The 26,581-nt window shown below is 41.7% G+C and overlaps 1 protein-coding gene across 2 annotated transcripts in view; it reads left to right on the top strand.

The window, feature by feature from the left end:
- Positions 1–26,581, top strand: part of LOC137342651 (polycomb protein SCMH1-like) — a 154,989-nt gene that overhangs the window by 55,471 nt on the left and 72,937 nt on the right. For both annotated transcript variants that reach the window (XR_010967311.1, XM_068006704.1), the window contains exons 6-7: positions 11,001–11,235; positions 24,691–24,779. Coding sequence is in view for 1 of the 2 variants with exons in the window: in XM_068006704.1 (XP_067862805.1) it covers positions 11,001–11,235; positions 24,691–24,779 (324 nt within the window). In the remaining variant the exon portion in view is untranslated. The remainder of the gene's footprint in view (positions 1–11,000; positions 11,236–24,690; positions 24,780–26,581) is intronic.

Consider the following 26,581-nt stretch of genomic DNA (forward strand, 5'->3'; position numbering starts at 1 on the left):
GTGATGCTTTTTTTTTCTCTTTAACAAATGCTTTTGTAGTTCTGGCATGCCAAGGAAAATGAGTCAACGTTGAATTTAATCATCTATCAGCACAGTGGTTTTAATTAGGCTGGCATTTCTCCACATGAATATTTAGAAAATGACACCTTAATCGTGGTTTGGGAGGGCACTTTGTGCCAATTTCTCCTGTTCTGTTATGGTACTTCGTCAAAATGCCCAGTCTTTGTGTGAGCCTAGACAGTGAGTGTAGGTGACTTTTCTGTCATGATGTATGTCACAGCCAAATCTAATCCTGTCTTGCATCCACAGTCCATAGATGCGCACTTACAGCAGACGTCACTGGATAGTGGTGAGAGTGGGTAGCCCAGCTGATTTTTCTTTTTTCTTGTCCAGGGATGCTGAAGTCAGTTGTAGCACACATGGCTGAGATCCCTTAACTCAGCACAGAGCAGTGGACTGAAATTCCTCGAGTCCTGCTCTCCTAACCGAAACGTGGCAGGCAGGACTTCCGATTGCCACTCTGCTCCTGCCCTTAGTCCATCCCAAAACCTGGAGATGGGGTCATTTGCATTAAGGGGTGGGCACCAATGCCATATATGGTGCTCCATGGCAGTTCACCCAGCTCGGGGCCAGGAATTTTAGAGCAGCACCTTGCAAGCATTATGCAGGTGTACTTTGCATGGGGTATAAGTGAGGCAGAACAGGCAGGATCTTTAGCAGGTGATGTAATCCCACCAGGTCCACCTCCTTTTCTGACATCATGCGGGGAAAGACACCCGGAGCCCGACACCCTCAATCGCATTTTCCCATCGGCTTAAAAAAAGGGGTTTTGACAAAGTGGAACTGCCCCAAATTCCAAACTTCTATTTCTTCCCCCCAGGGCTAGGCCTCTCCCTCCGAAGCACCCTCTCGTGTCCAAGACCTTCAGACCCCAGGAATCAAACTTTTGACCTTCCTGGTCTGAGTAGCTTAGTATTGCAGAGAGAGTTTATTTAGACTGGTAGGTCATTGGGGAGCTGAGAATTTTTTTTTTTCAAAGGAGCTCATATTTTCTTGAGCTGTGATTGTGAAGGACATTCTGTCGTTTTCTATTTTTCTAATTTTCTCGCCCCCTTTGCCCTTGTTCTTCACTGCGGTCCTGTGACTGTTGCTAGTGAGGTTCTAAAAGTGACCGCAGCGCTCCAGAACCTTGTTTGAGTGACCCTTCTTCATATGTGAACCTAGATGGTGATCTCTGCCATCCCAGCACGGAGAAATGGCACCACAGCTGAGGATCCTGTTCTCTCCTAAAACACACACTTTCCAGGTCCTAATCTTCATCCTCACTAACTTGGCACCGGGAACATAACCATAAACTTCTGGTCTGTATGGCTTGATAGTACAGTGATGCTATTCAGAAACTTTTCTGATATCAAGTCTTGGATGACCCAAAACTTTTTTCTGGTGGTGCACTGGTAAGACAAATCTAAATCCCACACATTCCCTAATTGTACACTCAAATCCTGATTGTTGTTTTTCTACTCACTCCTCCTCCCCCCCCACATGAAACACCTTGGGACGTTGCACTGCATTAAAGGTGCTCTGCAAGTCCTTGTTTTTATTCTTTTTGGATGGTGCCGTTACCCACCAGGCCAGTGGCGGAGTGTGCTAGAGGTTCATTCTCGAGCAGAGTGGTGCCTGTCTGGAGAGCTTCACCATCAAGCCACAGGCTTCCTCTCTATCAGCTGCTGTTTTCAACACTCGTGTCAGGAACAGATGTCAAATCTGCGATGTCTGGTCCATTCAGTGCGAAAAGTTTAATAAAGATAATGGCATTTTATACAGTGCCGACCACAAACTCCATCTGTTACAGAGCCAACATAATGAATATAGCCAATTACATAATTCCAGTAATAATCATGACAACAAAGATGAAATGACTATCTGTTATTCTATGTCAGTCCAGCTATTTTTTTTGTTCTGAATAATTGGAAATTATAATTTTTTGACTAGATTGTTCAATCTATTTTGACCATTGATCGGCTCCTTAGCACATTTGTGACCTAATAGAGCTTCCCTGTATAATTGTCCCTCTCCTCCAAGTCAGTCTGCTGAAAAATTGCTCAGCTTTGGCAGATTGGTCGTCTGTCTGGGATAAATGAAGCACAAATCTTGATTTAACCCTTATGCTGCTGAACAAATGAGAAACCCAGAATTAGCATTACAAAATGCTGTCATTTTTGTTTAATAGGTGTGATAACGACCTGCCTTCCAGTGAGGTTTAAGGTGGGATGAAGTGTCTGATAGAAGCACTGCAATGTAATAGAATAAGGCTTGTAATTGGATTTCCAAAGAGTTTAGGTCAGGTGCTGGTTTTTGCTGCCAGTTTAAGCCAGGTGAACTGCACCTGACTTGGAGCAGGAAAAAAACTTAAAAGCAAGTGTCGAACAAAGATTGTTTACCAATTACAATTGCTTCGAGTTCAGCCTTTTCCAAGGTAAAAATAAAAACCCAATACTCTAACTTCAACACTCATTAACTGCACCATGCTCTTTTATTTTTGAATGACTTGTATAACATAATAGGAATCATTATGTTTGCTTGTTTGGGTCATTGCTGATTCAGCTCTACTCCAGGACTTGAGTGCATAATCTAGGCTGACACTCTGGTACATCACTTGAGGGAGTGCCGCATTGTTGGAGGTGCCGTTCTCCAGATGAAAATTAAAACTTGAGGTCCCGTCTGCCTGATCGGTTGGATATAAATGACCTCATAGCAGGAAGAGCACGGCGTTCTCTGGTGTCCCAGCCAACATTCCTTCCTTATCCAGTACCACCAGAACAAAAGGTAGCTAGTCATTCATCTTATTGATGTTGATGCAGAAAAGCTCCTGGTTTGCTGTCGACTTTCATGTTCAAGGTAGCTTTGGGGACTTTGAAAGCAGTGTTGAGTTGAAGAAAATTCTGTTTTATTTTAAGCATTTGGATTTGGAAATTTCAAGTTTTAATGGAAACTTGGCAAAGTTTTCAAATTACATCGCTGCACCTTTTTAATAAAGATTGAAATTATTGCTATAATCAACTAAAATGAGAAGAAATTGATCTTTGACTAAAATTAGCATATTTTCATCACAAAGTTTGTCCTAATTTTAATGTATGACGAGTAACATCAGAGTAAGACAAACTTCGAGATGAGATTAAAATGATTTCTTTTTGAATTGCTTCTCATATTCTCTGAGTAATGAGAATTACAAGCCTACCGCAACTCCCAGCTTCCATGCTATTCCCTTCATTGTATTCCTAGGTTGTTCATTTTTTTCCTCCCAATATTTGTTTGCCATTTGCCTGCCCAATTGCATAACTAGCAACAACTTGCATTTATATAGCACCTTTTTAATGTAGTAACACATCCCAAGGTGCTTCAGTGGTGTCATCAAAAATACAATTGAAATCTTTCTATAAAACCTTAACTGCACTTTCTATCCCTTTGGCACTCCTTGTTTTAGTGTCATCTGTAAAATAAACAATCTTACAATTGGTTTCTGCACGCAGATAAATTATGCAGATGAGATGCAACAAGGCTGAAATCACCGACCCCATTTATTCTATTCAGCACCTCCTCCTCCTCTTGTGTGCTTTTTGCAAATATTCCTGTGTCCCTTTTTGTAATCCAGTTCCTTATCCAGCCCGCATTCTACCCTGGGTTCTCATTCATTTTACTTTTATTAGTAATCAATCATGTGGAGCTTGTTGAAGATAATTTAAAAGTCCAAATGAACAAGATAATTAAAATATCTTTTTTTTAATATTTGGAACAGTCTCAAAAGTTGAGGATTATTGAGGCGGACCTCCCTCACTCGAATCCTCGTTGACTGTTAGTTATTAAGTGACCGCTATACACAAGCTCCTCCAACCTCCTCTAGTTAAAGTTTCTATTGTTTTGCCTGTCAGATTTGTCCATCTTTCTTTAAATACGGGTACTATTTTTGCTAGCTTGGAATCCTGCAGAATCTCGCCAGAGATTCTTTTATTACTGCAGTTAATGCCCTGCAAATTTTCTCCCTTGTCTCCTTCAGTGACTTAGCATGTAGACCCAGAGGATTTTAGTTTTTTGGTCCTTTTCATCATTGATTTCAAAATATTTGAAGAAATTTGGATAGCTAACCTATTTTTGTTTCTCCCTGGTAAACACTTCTGGAAAATAACTTAAGTAATTCAACTATTTTCTCTAAATATTCATCAGTTATTCTATTACTTTTAACTTTTAAAGATCTAACTTCCTCTCTCATCATTTTTTATTACCTTTTTTTATAATGGTGAAATCAAGTTTTACAATTTGGCTTACTGTCTTTTACTATGTTACGGGGAAAGGACGGGGGAGTGGGACTAGCTGGATTGCTCTTGCATAGAGCCGGCGTGGACTTGATGGGCCAAATGGCCTCCTTCCGTGCTGTAACCTTTCTATGTTCCTTCCTCATGCCTTTTATCGCATCCTCGTCCTGTGTTTTTTTTTAACCAGTTCTAACATTTTCTTATATTCTTTCCAAAGTTCTTCTTGTCTTTGCTGGCTTTATATGGAATGTTGTTATTCCATACTTCCATTTTAATTTCTCTGTTCTTGCATTTTGGAGACAGCTTGTTTAGCTTGTACGTATTTCTCTTTGGTATAGACTTGCCTTGAACATTTCTTACGATTTCTTGAAGGGAAACGGCCGCAGCACTTTTGAAACTAATTCTTAAAAAAAAAACCACAATCTTAAAAGGACTGGAACAAAAATACGAAAAGAAAAAAATTAAATTTTGACATTTTTTCAATGCTAAAACTAAAATATGACTCAGTTTGGAAACAAAAGAAACTATGAATTAAAAAAAGACACAAAACTTGAGATTCAGAATATAGGAAACGGGAACGAGAGTAGGCCATTCAGCCCCTCGAACCTGTTCTGCCATTCAATTAGATCATGGCTGATCTGTACCTCAACTCCATTTTCCTGCTTTTGCTCCATATCCCTTGATACCCCCGCCTAACCAAAATCTGTTGCTCTCAGTCGTAAAAATTTCAACTGACCCAGCATCCACAGCCTTTTGGAGGAGAGAGTTCCAGATTTCCACTACCCTTTGTGCAAAAAAGTGTTACTTTAGATCTAGAAATCAGGAAGCAACACTGGTTGAGATTAATGTACTTTCTCTTGCATCTTGAACTACCTGTGACCAGTTTATTTACTCATGGGCCTCTAATAATTCCACCCGGAGACCTAGGCAGTATGTATGAGTGGCCCGAACAGGACATGCCTTTCAGTCTACTCTCCTTCCTTGTGAGGAAATGTGCGTCCAACTCTGCAGGTGGAGAGATTGTGATTGGGAGCCGAGCCCTGCCATCTTGTCCTGCATTAAAAATTGTATGTTCTATGAAGTCTTCTGGGATTTGAAATCTTTGAATACTGCTATATGAGGCCCAGTGACTTGTGTAATTGTAACTTTCAGCATTTCGTATAAGCACGAAACCAAATACAAAATCAAAGCAGATGCAGAAACGTTCATAGGAATTCAATCCTGAAAAATTTGGACTAATTTCTATTTGGGTTTGCAGCACCATTTTGTCAGGGCATATCTGTGGTGCTGAATTGGCATTGGGTCATCATGTTTTATCTCAGGTTCCTGTGTCACTGGGGAGCAAGTTTAGTGTAGATTCTATTTTTTAAATAATATTTTCTTCTGCTCTTCTCTTATCATCCTCCAACACACACAATCAAACATCAAACACACCTTTTCAGGCACTGGAATTTGGATTTGAATTGTCTACATTTCACCAATCCTATTCCACAGTAATTCTGGAAGCTCACCACAGTTTCTCATCCTAGCATGTTAATGTCCTACATTACAATGTTCATTTTATTACTTCTGTAGTTTATAGATCTCTATCTCTATCTCTCTGACAGACAAAATATTGCTTACTGCTTGGTTTTTGAGGGTTTCCTTGTTGATAAAACTACATCAAAAACTTCAGTGATCTCAATAATGAATTGCGTACAAAAAAAAAAATTGCGTACATCATTAATTATTAACAAATGCCATTACATCATGAACAACAGAATTCAGTAGAAGAAAGTTGACTTAAACATCAGGCTTTTGGTGTCTAGCCCATTGTGTGAAAATTTCTGAACAGCCCTCTCTTTAAGCTAGTCGGTCCAGTCTAAAACTGAATAGATGGCGAACCTACGCAGTCTACTGCGAGTAATTCAAAGTTATTTTTTGTCCTTAAAAAAAATTGAAATCTTCAACAATTTGATTGCAGCAAAGTCGGAATTTAGTTCTTTCAGAAACTTTGAACTAAGAATAAGGGTTTCCCAGACTGTTATCCTTTTAATTGCAGAGCCTCACTATTACTTCTCAAAATAGCACTGTTTCTGCACCTCCCCACAAAATAAAACCCTTTCATAGGTTGCAAATCTTTAGCCCAGCACAGACAGGGGCGCTTTTCAGATTTGTGAGAAATATTTATTATTTTGCTTATTTCCTGTGCTGGCAGGTGTTGGTTTTTCTTTCTGGCTCTGATTTTTAAGACCTGAGGAACTAGCTCGGGTCCCAGAAACCTTTTCTTTTCTGCTGACTACCTGTCCGCGAGCAAAACAAATGTGCAACAAGTTGGATAAGCACCAGACCATAGTGAGACGAGCTGGGATCCTGTGGGCAGAGTTCGAGCATGATCTGCACGCTCGGCCCTGTCTTAAAGAGGCAAAGCCGGCTGTTGAAGAATTAAAGAACTCTCGCTGACACTTCAAAGCACTCGTAGACTGCGTAGGTTCGCCATCTATTCAGTTTTAGACTGGACCGACTAGCTTAAAGAGAGGGCTGTTCAGAAATTTTCACGCAATGGGCTGGACACCAAAAGCCTGACGTTTAAGTCAACTTTCTTCTACTGAATTCTGTTGTTCATGATGTAATGGCATTTGTTAATAATTAATGATGTACGCAATTCATTATTGAGATCACTGAAGTTTTTGATGTAGTTTTATCAACAAGGAAGCCCTCAAAAACCAAGCAGTAAGCAATCTTTTGTTGATGACCCAAAAAAAACCACACTTTTTTTCTTGTCTTTTTTTATGGAATTGCGAAAGAATTCTATTGCTGAAATCAATATAGGCCGAACTTTCTTTTATTCATTGTGTTCAAGGAGAAATGGCACCAAGTCAGGGCTTTTTGTGTAATTGTGTCTAAAAACCCAGCAACTAGGAATGAAATGAATAAAACATGGGTTAAATTAAGAAAATGTAAATTGGTGAAAATGGTACATAAAGATAAGGTCTTTGGCAGAATTCCAAGATGTGGTTGGTAATTTTAAATGAGCATACATAGAAGCTATAGCACAAACAGGCCATTCAGCTCATCTAGTCTATGCAAGCATTTCGACTTTACACAAGCCTTCTCCCACTCTAATTACCTCTTCCTACCCTATTCCCATATCCATCTATTCCCTTCTCCCTCATGTATGCATCGAGCCTCCCCTTAAATGCATCAATGCTATCTGCTTCAACCATTCCATGTGGCAGCAAGTTCCACATTCTCGGCACTCTCTGTAAATAAATTCCTACTGAATTCTTTTTGATTTTTTAGTAGCTATCTTGTATTTATGCCCCATTATCCTGGACTTACCCACAAGTGGAAATAGTTTCTCTGTATCCACCCTATCGAACCACTTGATAATTTTCAAGACCTCTATCAGATCTGCTCTTAGTCTTTTTTCCAGGGAGAAGAGCCCCAGCATGATTTGGATTTCGATCTAACATATCTTTTTTTTTAATAATAAAAAAAACCAAAAGTTTAAGGGTTGCCTACACGTATTCTTTTTGTTGCATCCAGCTCCTGTAGATTGGGTATCTGTCTCCAATTTAAAACTTATTCGTACACCGCATCTAAGCTCATGCTGTATATCCGGTATGTGACCAGACGGTGATGAGGCTAACATAGGCGCCTCCAAACAGGGCATTTCAAGCGGGCCAGTGTGTGCAAATGCACCTCCCTCACATTGTCCATCTTGTGAATGGCACTGGGATAAGAAACACTCCTTCTTCCACTTGTTCATTGATTTTTCAGTAGTCAAGAAATGTATTTAGAATTATAATTTCATTTCTAATGATTCTATTACTACTAAGGTTCTTACATAATACAGCTCCTTTTAAATCCCATTGCACATTAAGCCATTTTATCTACCCACAGTACTCTGAACTGAATAGGGTGTATCAGTATTCTTTACTTTTGACCTTTTTAAGGTGGCCTCCGATTTAATTCCTACATATTTTCTTTTTCTAATGGTCCAGTGCTTTGCCAGGTTTCCTTTTACAAGAAGTTTTTTTTGGATTCTAGAAATAGGAATTTATTCTTAAGATGTAAAAGGCACAATTTAAGATGCCATTACCAAAATTCTAGTAGATCTAAAATGGGGAGAACACAGAAATGGTTCTGTAGTTGAGATAAATAAACCATTTCAAACGGCCTCTCCGATGGTTCAGACATCCCAGTGACCTTCAGTTGCCCATCACCAGATGGATGGGAGGGCTCTGCATTGAGGCGCACTGTGATTTAAGCTACTTGAAACAGGTTTTCAGTGTAGTGAGACTCTGGTCCTGTTCAAATTGAGCGTTTATATCAACAGCTGCTTGCACCATAAACTCTGATTTTTTTTAATGCAATGTAGGTTCCTTATTTCATGCACATAGAGTCTCGCTTTAATCACTGGAAGTATTTTTCTGGAAAAAAAACATTGAAGAGAACATTGAAAGTATAAACTTTCAAAATCCACACCACATTGACAGTCCTCTAATTAAAATTCACCGCCCCCAGCTTTTCTGGGACTGAACCACTGAGGGATATAGTACTGCAATAAGCCATGTTTTGCACTTCTTTGACTAATTAACTTTACCTAATTAATTTTTAACCTGCAGCATAAACAAAATGTATTGCTAAGACCTTTGGGAGGTGACTTGCATCCCAAGGGTCTTCCTAATGTATCCTACAGATTGAGTAATAGAGCATTAAGATGGGGCACATCAAAGGTTTTGCAAATGATTTTGGAGCCTTTTACTATGTTTGTTTATATGAAAGTGCCTCTGACAATCTTATGAGATTTGTAGTCTGTCGAAAGGCGTTTCCCAGTCTATTATGGGATGGGCTTGGCGGGGAGTTTCCTGGACCAAGATTTGTGAAAGTTCCACCACAGCAACGTTATGTTGGTTGCCATGGAAAAGTTGCACTGCTGCTGAGGTTGCATCTAAATAGTAAGTTCCACGCATCAGAGACCGTGATTGTACTACATAGTGGTACGCTCCCCGTGTTTGCTGGCATGGTAGATTTCCTTGTATTAGGTTGCAGGTGGGCAGAGAGCTGTTTTTGGAGTCTGATCGAGACCTGACTCTGGAGTTACATTGTCACTTTTGTATTGCTGTTCAGCAGAAACTGCCTTGTGCTGAAACAAAACTGGCTGTATAACTATACTCTTATAAAATTGTTCAAACAATTCAATATCTGAATGAACCTGTGTTCAGTTTGAGCACTTTTGAAATATGAGATATTTCATTTATATTTTGCAAAACACGAGACCTAGAATTTGTTGTTTAATTTCTCCCAAAACTTGGCATCTTAGAACAAATGCATCTGGAACTGAAGTGATTGAAACATGTGGTGTAGAGATAACAACATTTTCAGCTGTCTGGTTCTATTGTTTAATTAAGTGGCTGATTTTTGAATGAAGAAGATTAATATTGCCTCGTTATTCAACATCCTGTGCGATCACATTGAGAGATTTTCCATGTTACTTACTGTGTTAAAATTGGAACTCACTCAATCAGGAACAAAAACTAATTGCTTGTGACTCTAGTTTTCCCCACAATAAAACATTTGAGAACTGTTAAACCAAGCCCATGAAACTAGCAGCCAGTGAACACTAACGTTAAAGGAACTGTAGACCTTAATTGCAGCCACACTGGTTTAAGTGCTGGAAAGCTTACTCTTTGCATGTTCCAAAATGACAATGCTGCCAATATTCGGAAGTGATCATATGAATATAAAACAAGAAAAGATCTTTTGACCCATCAAGCCTGTCCCTTCTTTAAATTAGGTTACATTTATCTGATCATGGATTCTACCCCACCCGTTTAATCTCCTGAAGAAAAACTCTGCAGAAATATTTCCTATTAACCAAAAGCTATTGAGCGTAATTCCAATATGTTCATCCATCGCCACATCTCCAGTATTCACCTCTAGCTGCTGCACTTGAAATGCAGCTTTTGCCTCCTCCCCACTCGGGCCGCACAGGAAGGGCTGTCTCCCACAAAGTGTTTGATCATTGCAGCAGGATACGAGGACACAAGTTGTGAAGAGAAAGTTTAGGACAAGACGTGAGGAAGTATTTCTTTACACAAGAGGGTAATCAGCAGCTGGAATGGGTTACTGGGAAGATTGGTTGAGACCAAAACATTGGATTCATTTATGCAACAACTAGATACTGTAATAGGATGACAGCAGGATTAGTATTCTAGAAGAATGAGATCAAATAGGCTGAAGGACTCCCTTCATCTGAACTTGTCCTCGTCTGCGTGTATCCTCCTGTTTCCGTTCACATCTCATTCATCTTTCTGAAAGAGTTAATAGACATGGTCTCAATTGGGAATTTGTTCCTTGCATCTGTAATGTGGGGGGAGGGGAATAATTACTTCTAATCTCTAGTCTCATTTGAGGCTTGTGGATTTTAAAACCCATGTTCTTTAGCTCTGCGCCCATCATCTTCAAAGAACTAATGTAACTAGGAGGAAAAAATAAATACAAGGTTGCCCAGTTGGGGTGGGGGCTGGACTTGATGATTTTCATCATGACGTACAGCTCCTTTTAATACTTTAAATCAATGATTCTGTTTCTCTTCCTAAAGTGGTAAACTTTAATATTCAGGGATGGAGAGTGATCAGAGATTGCTACAGTGAACCTTCAATATTTACATAAAAACCTTTTTATTCCCCCACCCCACCCCAGTCATATACTCCACCCGTAAATGAGTTCAAGATCGGAATGAAGCTGGAAGCACAGGACCCTCGAAACGTCACCTCCACCTGCATCGCCACGGTTGTCGGAATAACCGGTGCCCGACTACGATTGCGTCTAGACGGCAGTGACAACAAAAACGACTTCTGGCGGTTGGTGGATTCGTCTGAAATTCAACCAATTGGAAACTGCGAGAAGAACGCAGGAATGCTGCAGCCACCCCTAGGTAAGGCGATGGAGCGGGCAATAAATCTCCACTCTTCTATTGCCTGTCCTCCTGTATTTCTCTCCTGCTTGAATAGATGAATTAAGGGTAAAACGGGAAATGCCTTGATCCCTTGTTGGCCCCAAGTACTATTTCTAGAGTCATTCTGGATCTCAGCAGCCACCAAGGCCACGTTCTTAAGACATCTGTACCCGTTGGTTGCCTCTGCCTGTAATCTGTTCTTTTGCCACCTAATAGGTTAAGAAAAAAAGATGTTGGCCCTGAAAATCTACAACATTTGTGGGGTCAGGCGGTGATCCTCCAATTTGAAACGTCTTTGGCTGGGCTGGGGCACATCTGATGCCAGGTTCACCTCCCCCAGGAAGAAAACCCCCAAATGGGGCTGCATCATATAGTCACTGTGCTATAAATGAATGATATCAAACACTCTTTCTCAGATGGGTGGGTGACCTGCTCGGGTGACGTGGGGGCAAAAAAAAATCCAAATGGGGCCTATCGACATCTTGTACAATCAAAGTGGTGCCATACATTGGAAAATGTGCATTGAGACCTGAAAGCAATTACAGAGCATTGTTGACATTGAAAAGGCGAATGAAAAAGTCTATATTAGGGAGAATGTTGGAGTTAACGAATGGCTAGAAGTTCTTTCTGCAGCATCATAGGTTTGCGAGGGGATGCCAGGCGTTCCCCAAGATTCATCAGATTTCTGTCCATCAGTCGTCAAATTTGGATAGAAAATGATTGTTTTTGTTGTATATTAATAACCAAGGCATTTTCTGCTGTGATTAGATTTTTTTTTCTTCAGGTAGCTAACACTGCCTTTTGGGAGTGAGGACAATGGGTTGCTAAGAATATATTAATATTTACAGGGGGTCCCTGGAGAGGACCATTGTTTGCAGGAGCCCCTGCAGAGGGTTAGTATTTGCAGAGGTCTCTGGAAATGTGTCAATATTTGTAGCAGGTCCCAGGAGAGGGTCGGTATTTGCAGGGGTCCCTCGTGAAGAAAACTTTGAAAGCCCCTATGATAAATTGGAGTGCCAAGAAACACAACTTTAGGCAGCATCTTGCATTGTAATTGATACTAACTGTGTTACAGTCCAAATCGAGCTGCAGGTAAAAATGCACTGCAAATTTTTACAAAGGGATCCTCCAAACCAGGTGCCTGTCGGGAAGCCGAGAGACTATGGGAATCTCTTGGTGGCTTTAAAGCCACTGATGTAAAACATCAATCTTGGGATGTGTTATGTAGGTGGTAGTGGGTTCTGATAACTTTATTATACTCTCCAACTTTGGGGGAAGCTGCAGAACCTCTCGGCTGTGTTACTGGCCTGCAGCACACTTCCAGCCAACTAATGCTCTATAAAAAGGAGGATTTTTAATTCTTGGCTAATGGTAATGAAGTATTCATTTTTGAACTGGTTGAAGGAATGAAAGATGCTTTTGCTGTGGCGCTTAAGCATTACATAACATAGAATTGCATAGAATTTTACAGCACAGAAACAGGCCGTTCAGCCAACAGGTCACTGCCGGTGTTGATGCTCCACATGAGCCTCATCCCACCTTACTTCATCTCACCCTATCAACACATCCTTCTATTCTTTTCTCCCTCATGTACTTATCTAGATTCCCCTTAAATGCATTGGGTTAGGAAATCCTGTTAAGGGGAAGTGAGTTAGGAGCTGGCCTGTTGACTGCACTAGGCTTTACTGTATAATATGGAGACAGAGTTCAAACATACAGACCAATTTCTTGTATTTAGAAAGAAAGAAAGAAAGAACTTGCATTAAAATAGCTCCTTTCGTGATCTCAGGATGTCCCAAAGTGCTTTGCAGCCAACTTTGAAGTGTAGTCACTGTTGTAATGTAGGAAAATTTACTTCAGTGAAACCTCTGTTGTGACCCAACAGTGCATTTAATTTGACTACAATGCTGTCGTCTGAATATCATCATTTTAAGATGGAGAGAGGAACTGCACACCATGGCCTCCAGCACCTTGAGTATCATCAAAGATGAGCATATGTCAAACTTAGGAACAAGTCTGTAACAGTTTATTCTACTTTGCTGAATGATTTTAATAACTGGCCACGATTTGCGACCAAATCACTTTATTGGGAACTGGAGGCAGTCATGATTTTGTAAAAGGCGGTTAGCGTTTGCAGGCTGGAACACAGGAACCCTGAAACAGGAAAATGGGATTTAAAAAAGACAAAGCCTGGTCATGGCGGCCACAGAGACAGGTGGGATTTCTAGCTGAGAAAATCTTGAGCAAAAGTAGCCAGCTGAAAGGTGGAAATATTAGAAAGAGCTTAAAAAAAAAAGGAATATACTTCAGAGGAGCAGTAAGTCATTTTTAAATTTTACATCCGAGTTTTAATGTTAGGAACTTTGCAAATGGAAAAACAAACCACTGCTGCCCACATCCTAACTCTCACCAAGTCCCATTCACCCATCACCCCTGTGCTCGCTGACTTACATTGGCTTCCGGTCTGTTAACGCCGCTTTTTAAAATTCTCAGCCTTGTTTTCAAATCCCTCCATGGCCTCGCCCCTCCCTATCTTTGTAACCTCGTCCAGCTCTACAAACCTCCGAGTTCTCTGCACTCCTCCAACTCTGGCCTCTTGCGCATCCCCGATTTTAATCGCTCCACCATTAGCGTCCAAGGCTTCAGCTGCTTGGGCCCTAAGCTCTGGAATTCCCTCCCTAAGCCTCTCTACCTCTCTCTCACCTCCTTTTAAGATGCTCCTGAAAACCTACCTCTTTGACCAAGCTTTTGTCCTAATATCACCTGGTCACCTGTCCATAAGGATTATATGGCTCGGTGTCTGATTTTGTTTGATAACGCTCCTGTGAAGTGATTTGAGGTGTTCTACTATTTTAAAGGCGCTATATAAATGCAAGTTATTGTTGCAAGACCCGACAAAGGGCTAACTCAACCCTTAAAATCCAGACCCTTTTTTAAATATTTTAAATGAAGTTGAAAGGCGCTGGAAAATTAGCTTGCTTTATTGAAAATTGCTTTGGTGTTTGTTTTATAGTTTTAATGTTGAAATGATTTGATCTTTCTGTACATTTTAGAAGTGGCATAATACTCCCAAAACATGTTGTGAAATGCACATAACTGCACTACACGACAGTTAATAGGTACCTTGATTGAGAGAGTACATTTGCTCAGGCAGTGATTAATTTGCTCCATGTATCAGTGTTTGCTTATTGGGAGTAAGTGGATAAAACAAATGCTCTGCCTGCCATTGGGAGCACTATTAAGAGACTAGTATTGTGTTAACCTTGTGGCTCTTGGTGCTCAACATTTTAAGCTGCTATTGTACTACAAATGTAAGGAATCTTACAACACCAGGTTATAGTCCAACAAATTTATTTTAAAATCACAAGGTTTCGGAGATTATCCCCTTCATCAAGTGAATGAGTGAAAAGGTTCTCAAATTGCATATCTTATACTAGGCTGGGACAGCATCACACCAATCAAAAGGTGTCGTCGTTGTTCAAACAGGCCAGTCACGGAGAACAGCACGTCCCAGTACACTGGATATACATTGTGTCAATTACACAGACAGACAGAAAGAAACCCAAATGGCAGAGAGAGAGAGAATATTAAAAACATAACTTTTTTTCCCCTTTTTGCTGGTGGGGTTACGTGTAGCGTGACATGAACCCAAGATCCCGGTTGAGGCCGTCCTCATGGGTGCGGAACTTGTACTACAGTTCTTTTTTTAATTCATTCTCGGGATGTGGGCATCACTGGCAAGGCTGGTATTTATTGCCCATCCCTAGTTACCTTGACTGGCTTGCTAGGCCACTTCAGAGGGGAGTCAAGAGTCAACCAAGTTGGTGTGGGACTAGAGTCACAGAGGTCAGACTGGGTAAGGACGGCAGGTTTCCTTCCCTACAGGATATTAGTGAACCAGTTGGACTTCAGAAACTGGATGCTTAAAAGTAATTTTGGAGTGGTGAAGGTGGAAAAGTGTACACAGTCCTGAATTATGATTAAGAACGGCCACAAAAATATTGGACTAATGCAGATGTGTTTTCTCCTCCCCCCACCCATCAATTCAAATTTGTTAAGACACATCTGGGGCATATTAATTGTGGCTCCCGAGTTCCTCCAGAAGCAAAACCAATGTGTTTGTGAAGTTTGAGGCTAAAAGCTGGTTCTCTGCCCATTTTGTCTTTTAATTACAGAAGTTAAAACAACTGGCAGAGTTGTTTTCAGATCAGATCCTGCTGTGAATGCACTTTTTCTTGCTCCAACTGAGCTTTCAAAACTTGGTTTGGGATAAGCCCAGCCTGCCATTAACTTAGTGCTTGTAACTGAGCGTCTATTACTGTTGAAATTCGTCCTTAACCCAATTGTTGGACTGAATTCATAGAATCATACCGCACAGAAGGAGGCCATTTGGCCCATTGTGCCTGTTTCAACTCTTTTGAAAGAGCTATCCAGTTAGTCTTACTCCCCTGCAATAGAATTATGATAAAACTTTGTGTTGTCCTTAAAGGAATAAACACTCTGCTACATTTCAGAAGGCTGGTGCAAAAGACATAAGTGGGGATTCTAAAAGAGTGGCAAATAGCAATAGTAACTTATTCATTAATCTGTATCCTCTTCCCTTTTGGAGCCTGCTTCCTGGACCCTGCGTGATATTTCAAGTCGACACCTGCAGATGTCACAGCTTCTGTTGTGGAAACCCAAGATAGAACTCTTGACTATTTTGGTCCTTCTCTGCTCACTCCCCCACCACCCCCCCCCCCACCCCTCCTGCCTTTTCCTGCCAATTAAGGGCGTTATTACTTCTGTGTGGTCTCACGATCCAGTTCATGTTTGGCCTACCCTGGATGGTGAATGGTCAGAGTGTGAAGACCGTCTGGATTTGAAGCCACCACTGGAACTTTACCGGGTGTGCAAATCTGAACAAGAGACCGAAATACAGTCCCAATCCACGGCACGGGGCATTAAAACATTGGGGGTAATTTTAACCCTAAAGAACGGGTGGGGAGGGGGCAAGAGGGAGGTGTAAAAATGACAGTTTCTTTAAGTGAGACCGCAACCCGGCTCCAGCGCGCCCACTTCCCGGGTTTAAACCAGGCACGTTTGGATGCGTGCACTCATTGGAAGGCTGGAAGTCGCGTCCCCACTTAATGACGGTGGGTGGATTGTTAAAGGGGCAGTGTATCTCATTGCGATAGTTGAGGCACTTAATTTTTTGTGTATTATAAAGGGGAAACTAATTTAACCTTACCTGCACAGGCCTCCCATCGCTCCTGATTTGCGTCCGGTGAAAGCAGGCAAGAAGGGCCGGATCCATGAGGTGAGTGCCTGTATTACACTGCTTGTGGGCCCGGAGGAGCAGGAGTGCTTCATCCAGGCCTAACAAGCCCATCTGGCGCGATCGACTGACTTTTCCTCCCCACCGCTCCCCCCCCCCCACCCCCTTTAATCTCCGACTCTTCACCTGACCTCCGGTCGCTTCTCCAGAACTGTGACCGACCTCCGATCGCTTCTCCCGATCTACGAGCTCGTCACCCGACCTCCGATCGCTTCTCCCGATCTACGAGCTCTTCACCCGACCTCCGATCTCTTCTACTGATCTGCGACCACTGACTCTACTGAATATTTGGCAAGAGATTTGACTTAGGATTTGTATCGATTATGAGATGGAACTATTATAAAGGCAGGTGGAGGGAGGAGTCCTGTCATTTGATAGTGGCTCTGGAGGGAGCTAGTCAAATATCTTCAGCTGTCAAGAAGGCTTATAGTTGTTGCTCTTCATCTGCTTCGAACTCCTCCCAGCATCAGCCCCTACCCCGCCGAGCTCCACTTCTGGCAGCAGACACCCCACCCCATGTCCTCCACGGTCGACGATCCCTCCCCCTCTCCATCTTCTTCAACCCCTGGCCTTCCCACCTGGCTGGCTGGCACGAAACCCGGAAGTAAAATTTATTTTCCCCCAATTAGGTCGCAATCTGCGACTGTGACCCGCCAGCTTTACTTCCTGCTTTTGCGTCCGATTATCTTCCTCCCTTCCCAGTTCCATGTAAAAAAAAAAAAAAAAAATCATGCCCGTTGTATCTAAAAATTGCTGGAGCTTATGCCCCTCGAATCACATTATTGGCACAGATTTCAGTTTATTTTCTTGCACTTGTTAGGCCTGCCACTAGGGGTCATTTACAAACCATACTTTGCAGCTGAAGAACTCATCCTGGTCAGACAGCGGGAGCGAGAAATCCAGCAAGATAAATTTCCAGATCCCATTGCCTGATCAGGATGAGTTCTTCAGGAACGAAAATGTTTACACGCAACACTACAAAATATATACAGCCCCGCGAACCAGCTTCCGCCCGCTTGCTGGGCTTGGTTTTCTTTTCATTTTCTCTCGCCCCCGACTTCTCCTGAAGGAGTTGTCTTTTTGCTGGGGTACTGTCCCACAGCCAGCAAGCGTTCTTCAGTACCTCCCTTAAATGGCCATTCTTTGTGTGTCAGTGGACTATTCAGTGGTGAGGGGGTCACAGCTACATCTGCCCCTGTGCTCACCTAACAGGCATGGTTTTCAGCAAGGACCGCTAGATAATGAATAGGTGCTTTGGCTGATTTTTTATTAAACTCTAAGCTGGGATGTTTTAGTCTGTGTGGCTCTGCTCCTCATCGAGCTTTGTCTTTTATTGTTTGTTCTTCCTCGCTCTGATTCGTTCCGAAACCGTAGTTCCCTGCAGTGAAGATCCATGTATTTTAAATTGGCGCGTGCCCCTTGTTCCTGTACGTTGTCAATTTGCAGAAGGTATTTAGGCAGCTGACAAGAATGATGATCTTTGCATGCCAGCCCTCATTATCCCACAGGGTGCGTTCCTGCAAGAGCATCCATTAGGTTAAAATTGCTGATTCATTTGTTTCCATCAACTAGTTTTCTGTATTTCACCGAGGTGACCTGATAATTGAGAATGGGGGAGGGGGGGGGTATGGTGAAAGAGAAGGTTACAGAGTGACCGCTCCGAGCCACTCCTCAAATCTGCACCGAAATTTCGTCCCTGTTCAATATTTGTACCTTTTTATTTATCTTTTTCATTTTTTTAACCATTATGTGGTATAAACAGAATAAATGCTGTAGAGTTGGGGGAGACTGTGATTTGTCCCCCACTCATGGTGTTGATATAACTCACTTGCAGTTCTCGTGTGATTTTAAAAACTTTATTCCAGGGATTCTGCAGTGATGAATTTAGAAATTTTCAAAGGAGACCTGAGCACTGAAGTCAATAAGATTTACTACCAAGAGGATCTGGGAATTCCCCACCCTCTTCAAATTTACATTTTTGACCATTTTGGTGTTGATATTTTACACAGGTAAATATTCTACATTGTTTCTAATGCTTCATATGATTTGAGTCAGTACAGAGAACAGCAGAAAACAGTTAATTCTGAAGTGTCTATGATGTGATCTATTGTTGTAGCAAAATTATGTACTTAAATCTCAAGCAGTTTGGAGTCAACAGTTCTGACCCAATTCTCTGGTTCTTTTGATTACCTCTCACCTGGGACCTTCTGTTCCTGTAGCATTTTTTTTCTCCTCCTCACCCCACTACACCCCCCCCCTGCCAGTGTTATTTTGACTCATTTAGTGTGACACTCTTGCCTGATTTAGAAGACTGTGGCCCCGATTTTAACTTGACTTCAATGGAGCGTAAAATCGTGCAGGGTGTGAAACAGGCAATCAACCTGCACCCACCCATTTCCCGCCAGGCGGGTTAGGTTAAAATCGGGGTTCGTATGTATGAGCTCCACTCCAGGACTTGAGCACATGTTGTCGGCTCACATTCCAGTGCTGTATTCGGGGAGCGTCACATTATCAGAGGTGCAATCCTTCAGATGAAATTTTAAATTGAACAATGGATGCTAAAGATATCAGAGGGAATCGGTGGGTGGGGAGGAATGTGTTTAATGGTGGACAGAGAAGGCTCGATGGACCAGCTGCTCTCTCCCTGTCCTTGTGCGTTTACGTGTAGAAACACTTTTCCCTCAGCCAGCAGACTGAGACTAACTAGGCATTCATCTTATTGCTGTTTATGGGTCCTTGGTATTTACAAAATAGCTGCTGTGTTTGTCCAAATAAATCACTGCACTTCCAAATAATTTACTATATATGTTGGGAAGAATTGGATCAGAATTTACCATTCATGTCCTAAATGTTATATATGATGCTACATATATAACATTTAGGACATGTCTGGGTGTTGACCTACATAAATCCACTTACTTAAATAATAACATAACTTCACTGATATTTTCTTTCATTTCAGGTACAATTTTATTAGCCACAGAATGAACCCGTCTTCTTTGTCTTTTAATGCGCTAGACCAACGTACCATAAGTTGTAAATATCAAAATAACTTTTATCTATATAAAATCTTTAATGTTGTTGTTCACAATACCAAAGAGAATAAATCACTTTGTCTTTTATTGAGACCAACAGACATGCCCTGAAAAACTCAGCCATCACATTCACTTCATCTACATTTTAACCATTGCAATTTGAAGTTATCAAGCATAAGACTGGAGAAACTAAAATTCTCTTTTTTTTTTGTTGGTTCACCTTTGAAAATACAGTTGCACTATGGTTCCAATATTCATTGAATTAGTCTGAAAGAATTGACACTCCAATTCAAGCTTCTCCTACTTGAAGCTTTGTGAGGCTTTTGAGAGAAATGATGAGGCACTACAATAAGTGCAAGTTCTTTCACTGCTCCTACCTGTTTCCTTAGTTTGTTATCTTCCTAATCAGGGCTGTTACTTGCCTGTTGCATCATTGGTCTGTTCCCCAGAGAGGTTTGACAACTGTCAGAAATCGAGCAGGTTAGGGTCACGTGACCATGTACTACATTTGCTCCCTTGTGGACGCAGTAACTGAAAGATGCTTCCTTAAGCAGGACTGTTACTTGCCCCGAGGCAAAATGAATAGTAGCAGCTGCTTCCCCGCCCCCCCCCCCCCAACTCCCTGACCACAGAGGTGAACATAGAGCAGCAGTTCCCCTCCCTGTACTTTTAATCTGTGCAGCCTGCTCTCTGAAGGTTTCCTGTGACTGTTGCAGGGTTAAACTTGTCCTCATTCCTATTTTTATCCGTGCTGCACCACCCTGTAGTGTGCTCTGTCTGTTGATGAAAGGACACTCACTGGTGGTGGGAAGTTTTTTAAAGTTTTGCTGTGAGCTTCAGAAAAATGTATGTTGAAAACCAAATAGACTTGCATTTATATAGCGCCTTTCACGACCTTAGAGCGTCCCAAAGCACTTTACACCACTGAGGTACTTTTGAAGTGTAGGCGCTGTTAATGTAGGAAAACGCCGCAGCCAATTTGCACACAGCAAGGTCCCACAAACAGCAATGTGATAATGACTAGATAATCTATTTTTAAGTGATGTTGGTTGAGGGATAAATATTGGCCAGGGTGAACTCCCCTGCTGATCTTCAAATTAGTGCCTTGGGATCTTTTTATGTCCGTCTGAGAGGGCAGATGGAGCCTCGGTTTAACATCGCATCCGAACGACGCCACCTCTGACAGTGCAGCACTCCCTCAGTACTGCATTGAAGTGTCAGCCTGGATTTTGTGCTCAAAGTCCTGGAGTGGGGCTTGAACCCACGACGTTCTGACTCTGGAGGAGAGAGTGCTACCACTGCGACACGGCTGTCCTATGGAAAACGGTGGCAGGGCCGACATGGGAGCCATTATCAGGCAAAATTTCATTCACTAATGAAATGGATGTTGCTACCATCCTCCCCTCCCCCATGTTAGACACTATGGGGGAGAAATTCAACATTGTTCAGCTTGTCTAATTAAGTGCGCTGCGATCTTCAACGCAAAGCTCACAGTGATCTGTACAGATGAGGAAGGCCAACTGGCCTATTCGGCTCAACCGCCCATAGAAACTTATGGTTCACTCACTGCCTCTTGATTGATCCTGAGTTTTTGTCCACACTACTCGACCCAGAAGGCTATTTACAGATATTAATCCATCTCTGTTTGAAGAAATGTTTACAAACGTCTGAAGGCATGGTGTATGGAACATTAGCAAGCAGACTCCAGCAGTTACAGTGTAGGAGCAGATACGGCTTCAAGTCTTGTTCCTCACTGTGACTGGCATCGCAAGGTGAAATTGAAAGCGTTCCGATAAATTGAAATCCTAGATCCTTGCATTTTTAAATCTGTTTTCTCAAAAGGATTATAAATTATTAAATGTGTAAATGCATTGAGAAGGTCCTTAGATATTCACAAATATGTGCATATATTAAAATATATAAATATCTGAATTAAATTATTAATTTCCAAATGAATAAAATCCGATTCTGAATTAGTTTCCAGATTTATGAATTGAAGAACAGATTAAGCAATCGGTTTATGATTTAATGGGCACATCTCCAAATGAACTAACTTGAATTATTTAGCAATGACACATCAAACACTTGTGGAGCCTCTTAGGTGCCAGCAGCCTATTCAGACTGTATGGCGTAGAGCTCCATCATTCAGCAAGGCATGAAATCTGATGAGCACAGGAGCTGTGTCCTGCACTGCGTGCAGCAGCTTGTGGCTGTACCTGAGACACTGGGGCAGCTCTGGACCTGCATATAGTGCAGGGCACAGTGCGAGTGCACCTTGCCTCCCTCACGGTTATACTGTGAGCTTGTAAAAGGGGTGGGGTGGGGAGGAATGAAGAAAATGATTCCCATACATAGGAACAGGAGTAGGCCATTCAGCCCTTCTTGCCTCTTCCACCACTTGTTTAGATCACAGCTGATCAAATTCGAGCCCCTCAGATTCTGATCCTCCAATGTGGAGAAGCTCACAGTGTTGGACGATCTTGCCTCAGGACTGAAGGAGGACGCTACAAATGGGGATAACTAAGTGGGGATAACAAACTGGGGATCACATTCCAAACAATGCAAATGATTGCTGTCAATAACATTGCTTCATGACAGAATTCCAGGGGTATTTTATAGTCTTGTGGTGTTTTCAGATTTTTGGAAGTGTATTTCACGGATTTTGCTATTTTCAGCCTTTAATACTCTGCAGACAGTAATGTGGCTACAGGGAGTTTAATTTTCAATTATTTGACTATACAACTAGATTTCCTGTGCCTACAACTATTGACATTTATCACAGCAGCAACCTTTGCCGCGCTTGTCTATATTGTTTGTAGATTTCTCGATTGGTTCTTGTATTTGGAAAGACACTGTGAACATTCAAACACAATTCGATATCAAGACGTTCACTGGTTTTAAACTGGGAGCTCAGTGTGTGTTAGCAACAGAGTGAAGAGCCTGCCGCAAAAGGGTGATTGAATTGTTCATATCACTCTATATATTTACTTGGTCAACATATTGTGCTTGTCCTTTGATATCAGGGATTCAGTTCTTTGATCTGTGTGTTTGCAGTGCTGTAGAGATAATATAAAGTACAGTGACTGTAAAGTGACCAGGCACAATGTTGGACATAACTTTCTCAAAGTCCTGACCAACTGCTGAAAGGAATACTGTAGGAAAGGCTTGCAGGAATCACCTTTTGTTATTTAGTATAAAAAAATCTTATGTAGGATATGTGCTTCCCGCCTACAAACCTTAGCTTTTGTTGTCACAATTTTTGATTATGCTATTCTATCAATATTTATCATTGTAAATTGCTACATCATCATTTCCCATTCAATTTTGCTCAGTCATCTGCCATGATGTTGTTGAGGGCTCTGGCCACTACTTGGCTTCTTAGAGCACGTTTCGGAGATTGCTCTCCCAACACTGTCACCATATTGTTTATTTTTTAAAAAATTATATTAATCCACTGACCCTGGGCAATTTACCAGTAAGATATAAAATGTCAAGATACCTTTTTAAATCATTTAATAGTGGGACAGCCACTCCATTATCACATGGCTGCTGTCACTTCTCCAGTTACTATATTAGTTTCTGGAGTGTTCTAAAATAACATGCAGTGATGCTAACATGCTGTACGTCTTGTTCAACAATGATTAACATAATCATAACATTATACAGTCTTGCTGGTATACTACCCTCCCAGGGGCAGTACCTTTAAACTTAGCATGGTACTAAAATTAGAATAGGGAGCTCCCCTTGTAGTGTTTTTGCAATAGAGAGAGAAAAACTGTTGCAATCATTAATTGGCTGCAGATCTCAAACAGTATTGTTTGTATAAAACTGTGCGAGTGTTTTAGTTGTGGCAATAAGTGGGTAGATGTTATTCATTAGAGTAGTTTGTGTTTCTGGAGTCTACATTAACATACTGCTGATGATTCCTGTTATTCAGATTGGCTCTGTTGGATGTCATCGCCTTAAGGGCTATCAAAATTTACAAATGTTCAAAAAGAAAATTGTGGAGGATATGGCCCTGATTGTGTACATCCAATGGTACATACCGGACCTGTAGCTCAGCTCTTTTGGCACTTGTATATTCATAAATATGGTTCCAGACAGAGCCCCACTCTAACGGAGTCTCACAGCCTCCTTGAACTGTCTTACGTTATTTACTTCTCCTCCTCGCTGATTCAAAGCAAGATGAGAGACCTATGATTCCTATTGGCAATGGAAGGAGTCTGGCTCTGCATTGCAACATTGTGGAGATTGGTGATAACACACAAATGTGGGTCTCTGCTGTCAAATTTCTAGATGTCAGATCATCTTATATTGGAGTACTATCGAGACGCAGAGCACTATGTTTCCAAAGACCATGTTTCTGCTGTCAGTAGCATTCCATCAATGTGAAACTGCCGTAACCTTTTTTTTAAACCTACTGTTTATTGCTACCTGGAACTCTATGAAGATTATAGCAAGGTCTACAGAGTTTATGGGAACATAGATTGGCCCCTGGAGTCTGTTCCGCCATTCAATTAGATGATGGATGATCTGTATCTTAACACCATTTACCGGCCTTTTCCTTAGTCATTAATACCCTTGCCTAACAAAAAACCTATAAATTGCCATTTTGACATTTTCAATTGACTGAGCCTCAACAGCTTTTTGGGGGAGGAGAGTTCCCAATTTCCATTGCCCTTTATGTGCAGAAGTGCTTCCTCACACCACCCTCGAACTGCTTAGCTCAAATTTTAAGGTTATGCCCCCTTGTTCCAGACTCTCCAGAGCCCTCACTCTTCAAATCTAGTTATGCATGTAATATAGATACCAATGCAGCAGCTTCCAAAACCCAAAACGGGGCACAGTTTATTCCCTGGAGACAGCTGTCAGAAGTTAGACCATGTATCTGCTCGTATAATTCTGATACGACCTGTTGTTTGGTGGGTTGAGATTTTATGCTTATATATGGTTGTTCACACTTTCACATTGATTGCAGATTAGGGCCCCTTTCACTCCGTTCTGAATGTGATTGTGTGAATGGCATACTGTGCTCAGAACATTAATCTCCTTACACTTTCTTTTTTGTAATGCCGACTCTAGGATTTAGACTGAATGCATCTTCATGGCCCATGTTCTTGCTGAAAACTCTAAGTGGGGCAGAAATGGCACCAGTCAGAATATTTCACAAGGTAGGCATTCTTTGATATTTTAAGTGCCTTTATTTAGGGTTTCGACAGTGTTTTGCAATTTTCTTCATTTTGTAATTTCCTATTGGCTCCCCATCTCCACTATTCCTTATACCATTTCCTCACTAACTTGAAAGTGTCCAGGGGTCATCTGTGTCCTCCAAGGGCTGGTATTGATTCAGCTGTTGGAAAGTGCATGAGTCCCTCGGTCAGGATTACTTCCCTTTCCAGTTCTCCCTCCCTGTGGGAACTGCCTAATTTCTATTTGGTATCACCCATCCCCTCTGCCCTTGTGACAGCCCAGGAGCTTACTGTATTGGAAATCATCTGTCAGCACAGGCCTGCATCCTCCCATTTCCAGACCCTATGTTGGAACAGCCTTTGTGCATTTAGCTTTTTACACTTTTTTATTCGTTCCCTTTTACTGGATAAAGTGGGAAATGCTTGACCCTTCCACACTCAAACAACCCATCTTTGTCCATTGAAATTAATGGTAGTTCCTGACCTTATCAGTGAAAGGATTTCTGTAGTTTTATCCCATGGTTAATGTGTGTAAAAACCCTTGCTCAGCTCCCACTGAAAGGGATGGGAGTTCACCAGAACATTTTCCCTTTGTAGATTTATCACTCTGCTCGTCATTAGTTCAGGGTGTGGAAAAGATTAATTAAGAGCTTTGGATACTTTTACACACCTTCAGGAGAGAAAAATTGGCCAGAAAGTGTTTTTAAAAAGAAATAAATAAATAAAAAATTGAGTTCCTATCCCCCAACGTGGTATCGGGTGTGTTCACAGAATCTGACAGCACAGAAGGAGGCCATTCGGCCCATCGTGCCTGTGCCGGCTCTTTGAAAGAGCTATTCAATTAATCGCACTCCCCTGCCCTTTGCCCAAAGCCCTGCAAAGTTTTCCCCTTCAAGTATTTATCTAATTCCCCTTTGAAAGTTATTATTGAATCTGCTTCCACCACCCTTTCAGGCGGTACATTCCAGATCATCATAACTCGCAGTGTAAAAACATTTCTCCTCATCTTCGCTCTGGTTCTTTTGCCAATTACCTTACCTGTATTTTGTTGAGCAATTGAAATTATATCACCTCAACTTGCCAGTAACCGCAAGCAGTTCCCTATCTCAGTGCAATAGTAATGTGCCAGCTCTTTGACTTTAAAGTTGAGTAAGTTTACTGCCTGCAGCTAGTGACTTTGCTCCGAGAAAGTATCATTTACCTGTTTGAGCAGTTTGTGAAATATTAACAGTGACCAAAATTTGAAAATTCCTTTCATGATTCTATTTCTTACTCCCCTACCCATGCCCAGACTTTTCACAGATATTATTCAATGGCACTCTGCCCTGGCAATGATGTTGCCCAGTTTGCTGCTGAAATGTATTGGAAACTATTGATGCGGATATGGGAGGATTTCAATGGGTATGGGCATCCCTCCATACTTTGCCCAGCTTGCTGCATGGCTCGAAGCAACAGCCAACTATGTTCACCGTGGAGGGAAGCCGAGCCCAATTGTGTCTTCACCTTTCAGCAGGGGAGGTCGTGGAATTGGGGGCGGGGGGGGGAGGGGGGAGGGGGGAGGGAGGAGGGCTACTGGATAACGATCTGGCTGTTTTTTTTCCCCCACCTGGCCCAGGGATTCCAAGGTCATTTGTGGCACCCAGACTTGTGCCCTGCCTAAGACCAGCTAATTAAGTCCAAACTAGTAATTGAACCTGGGGTCTTCCTGGTCTGTAGGACTCTGTTGCACACCAAATTTGTCATTTTAAACCAAAAAGTGGTGCCAAAAAGGTGCTGGAAACCCC

This window comes from Heptranchias perlo, chromosome 26, assembly GCF_035084215.1.
Source record: "Heptranchias perlo isolate sHepPer1 chromosome 26, sHepPer1.hap1, whole genome shotgun sequence".
Taxonomy (NCBI): domain Eukaryota; kingdom Metazoa; phylum Chordata; class Chondrichthyes; order Hexanchiformes; family Hexanchidae; genus Heptranchias; species Heptranchias perlo.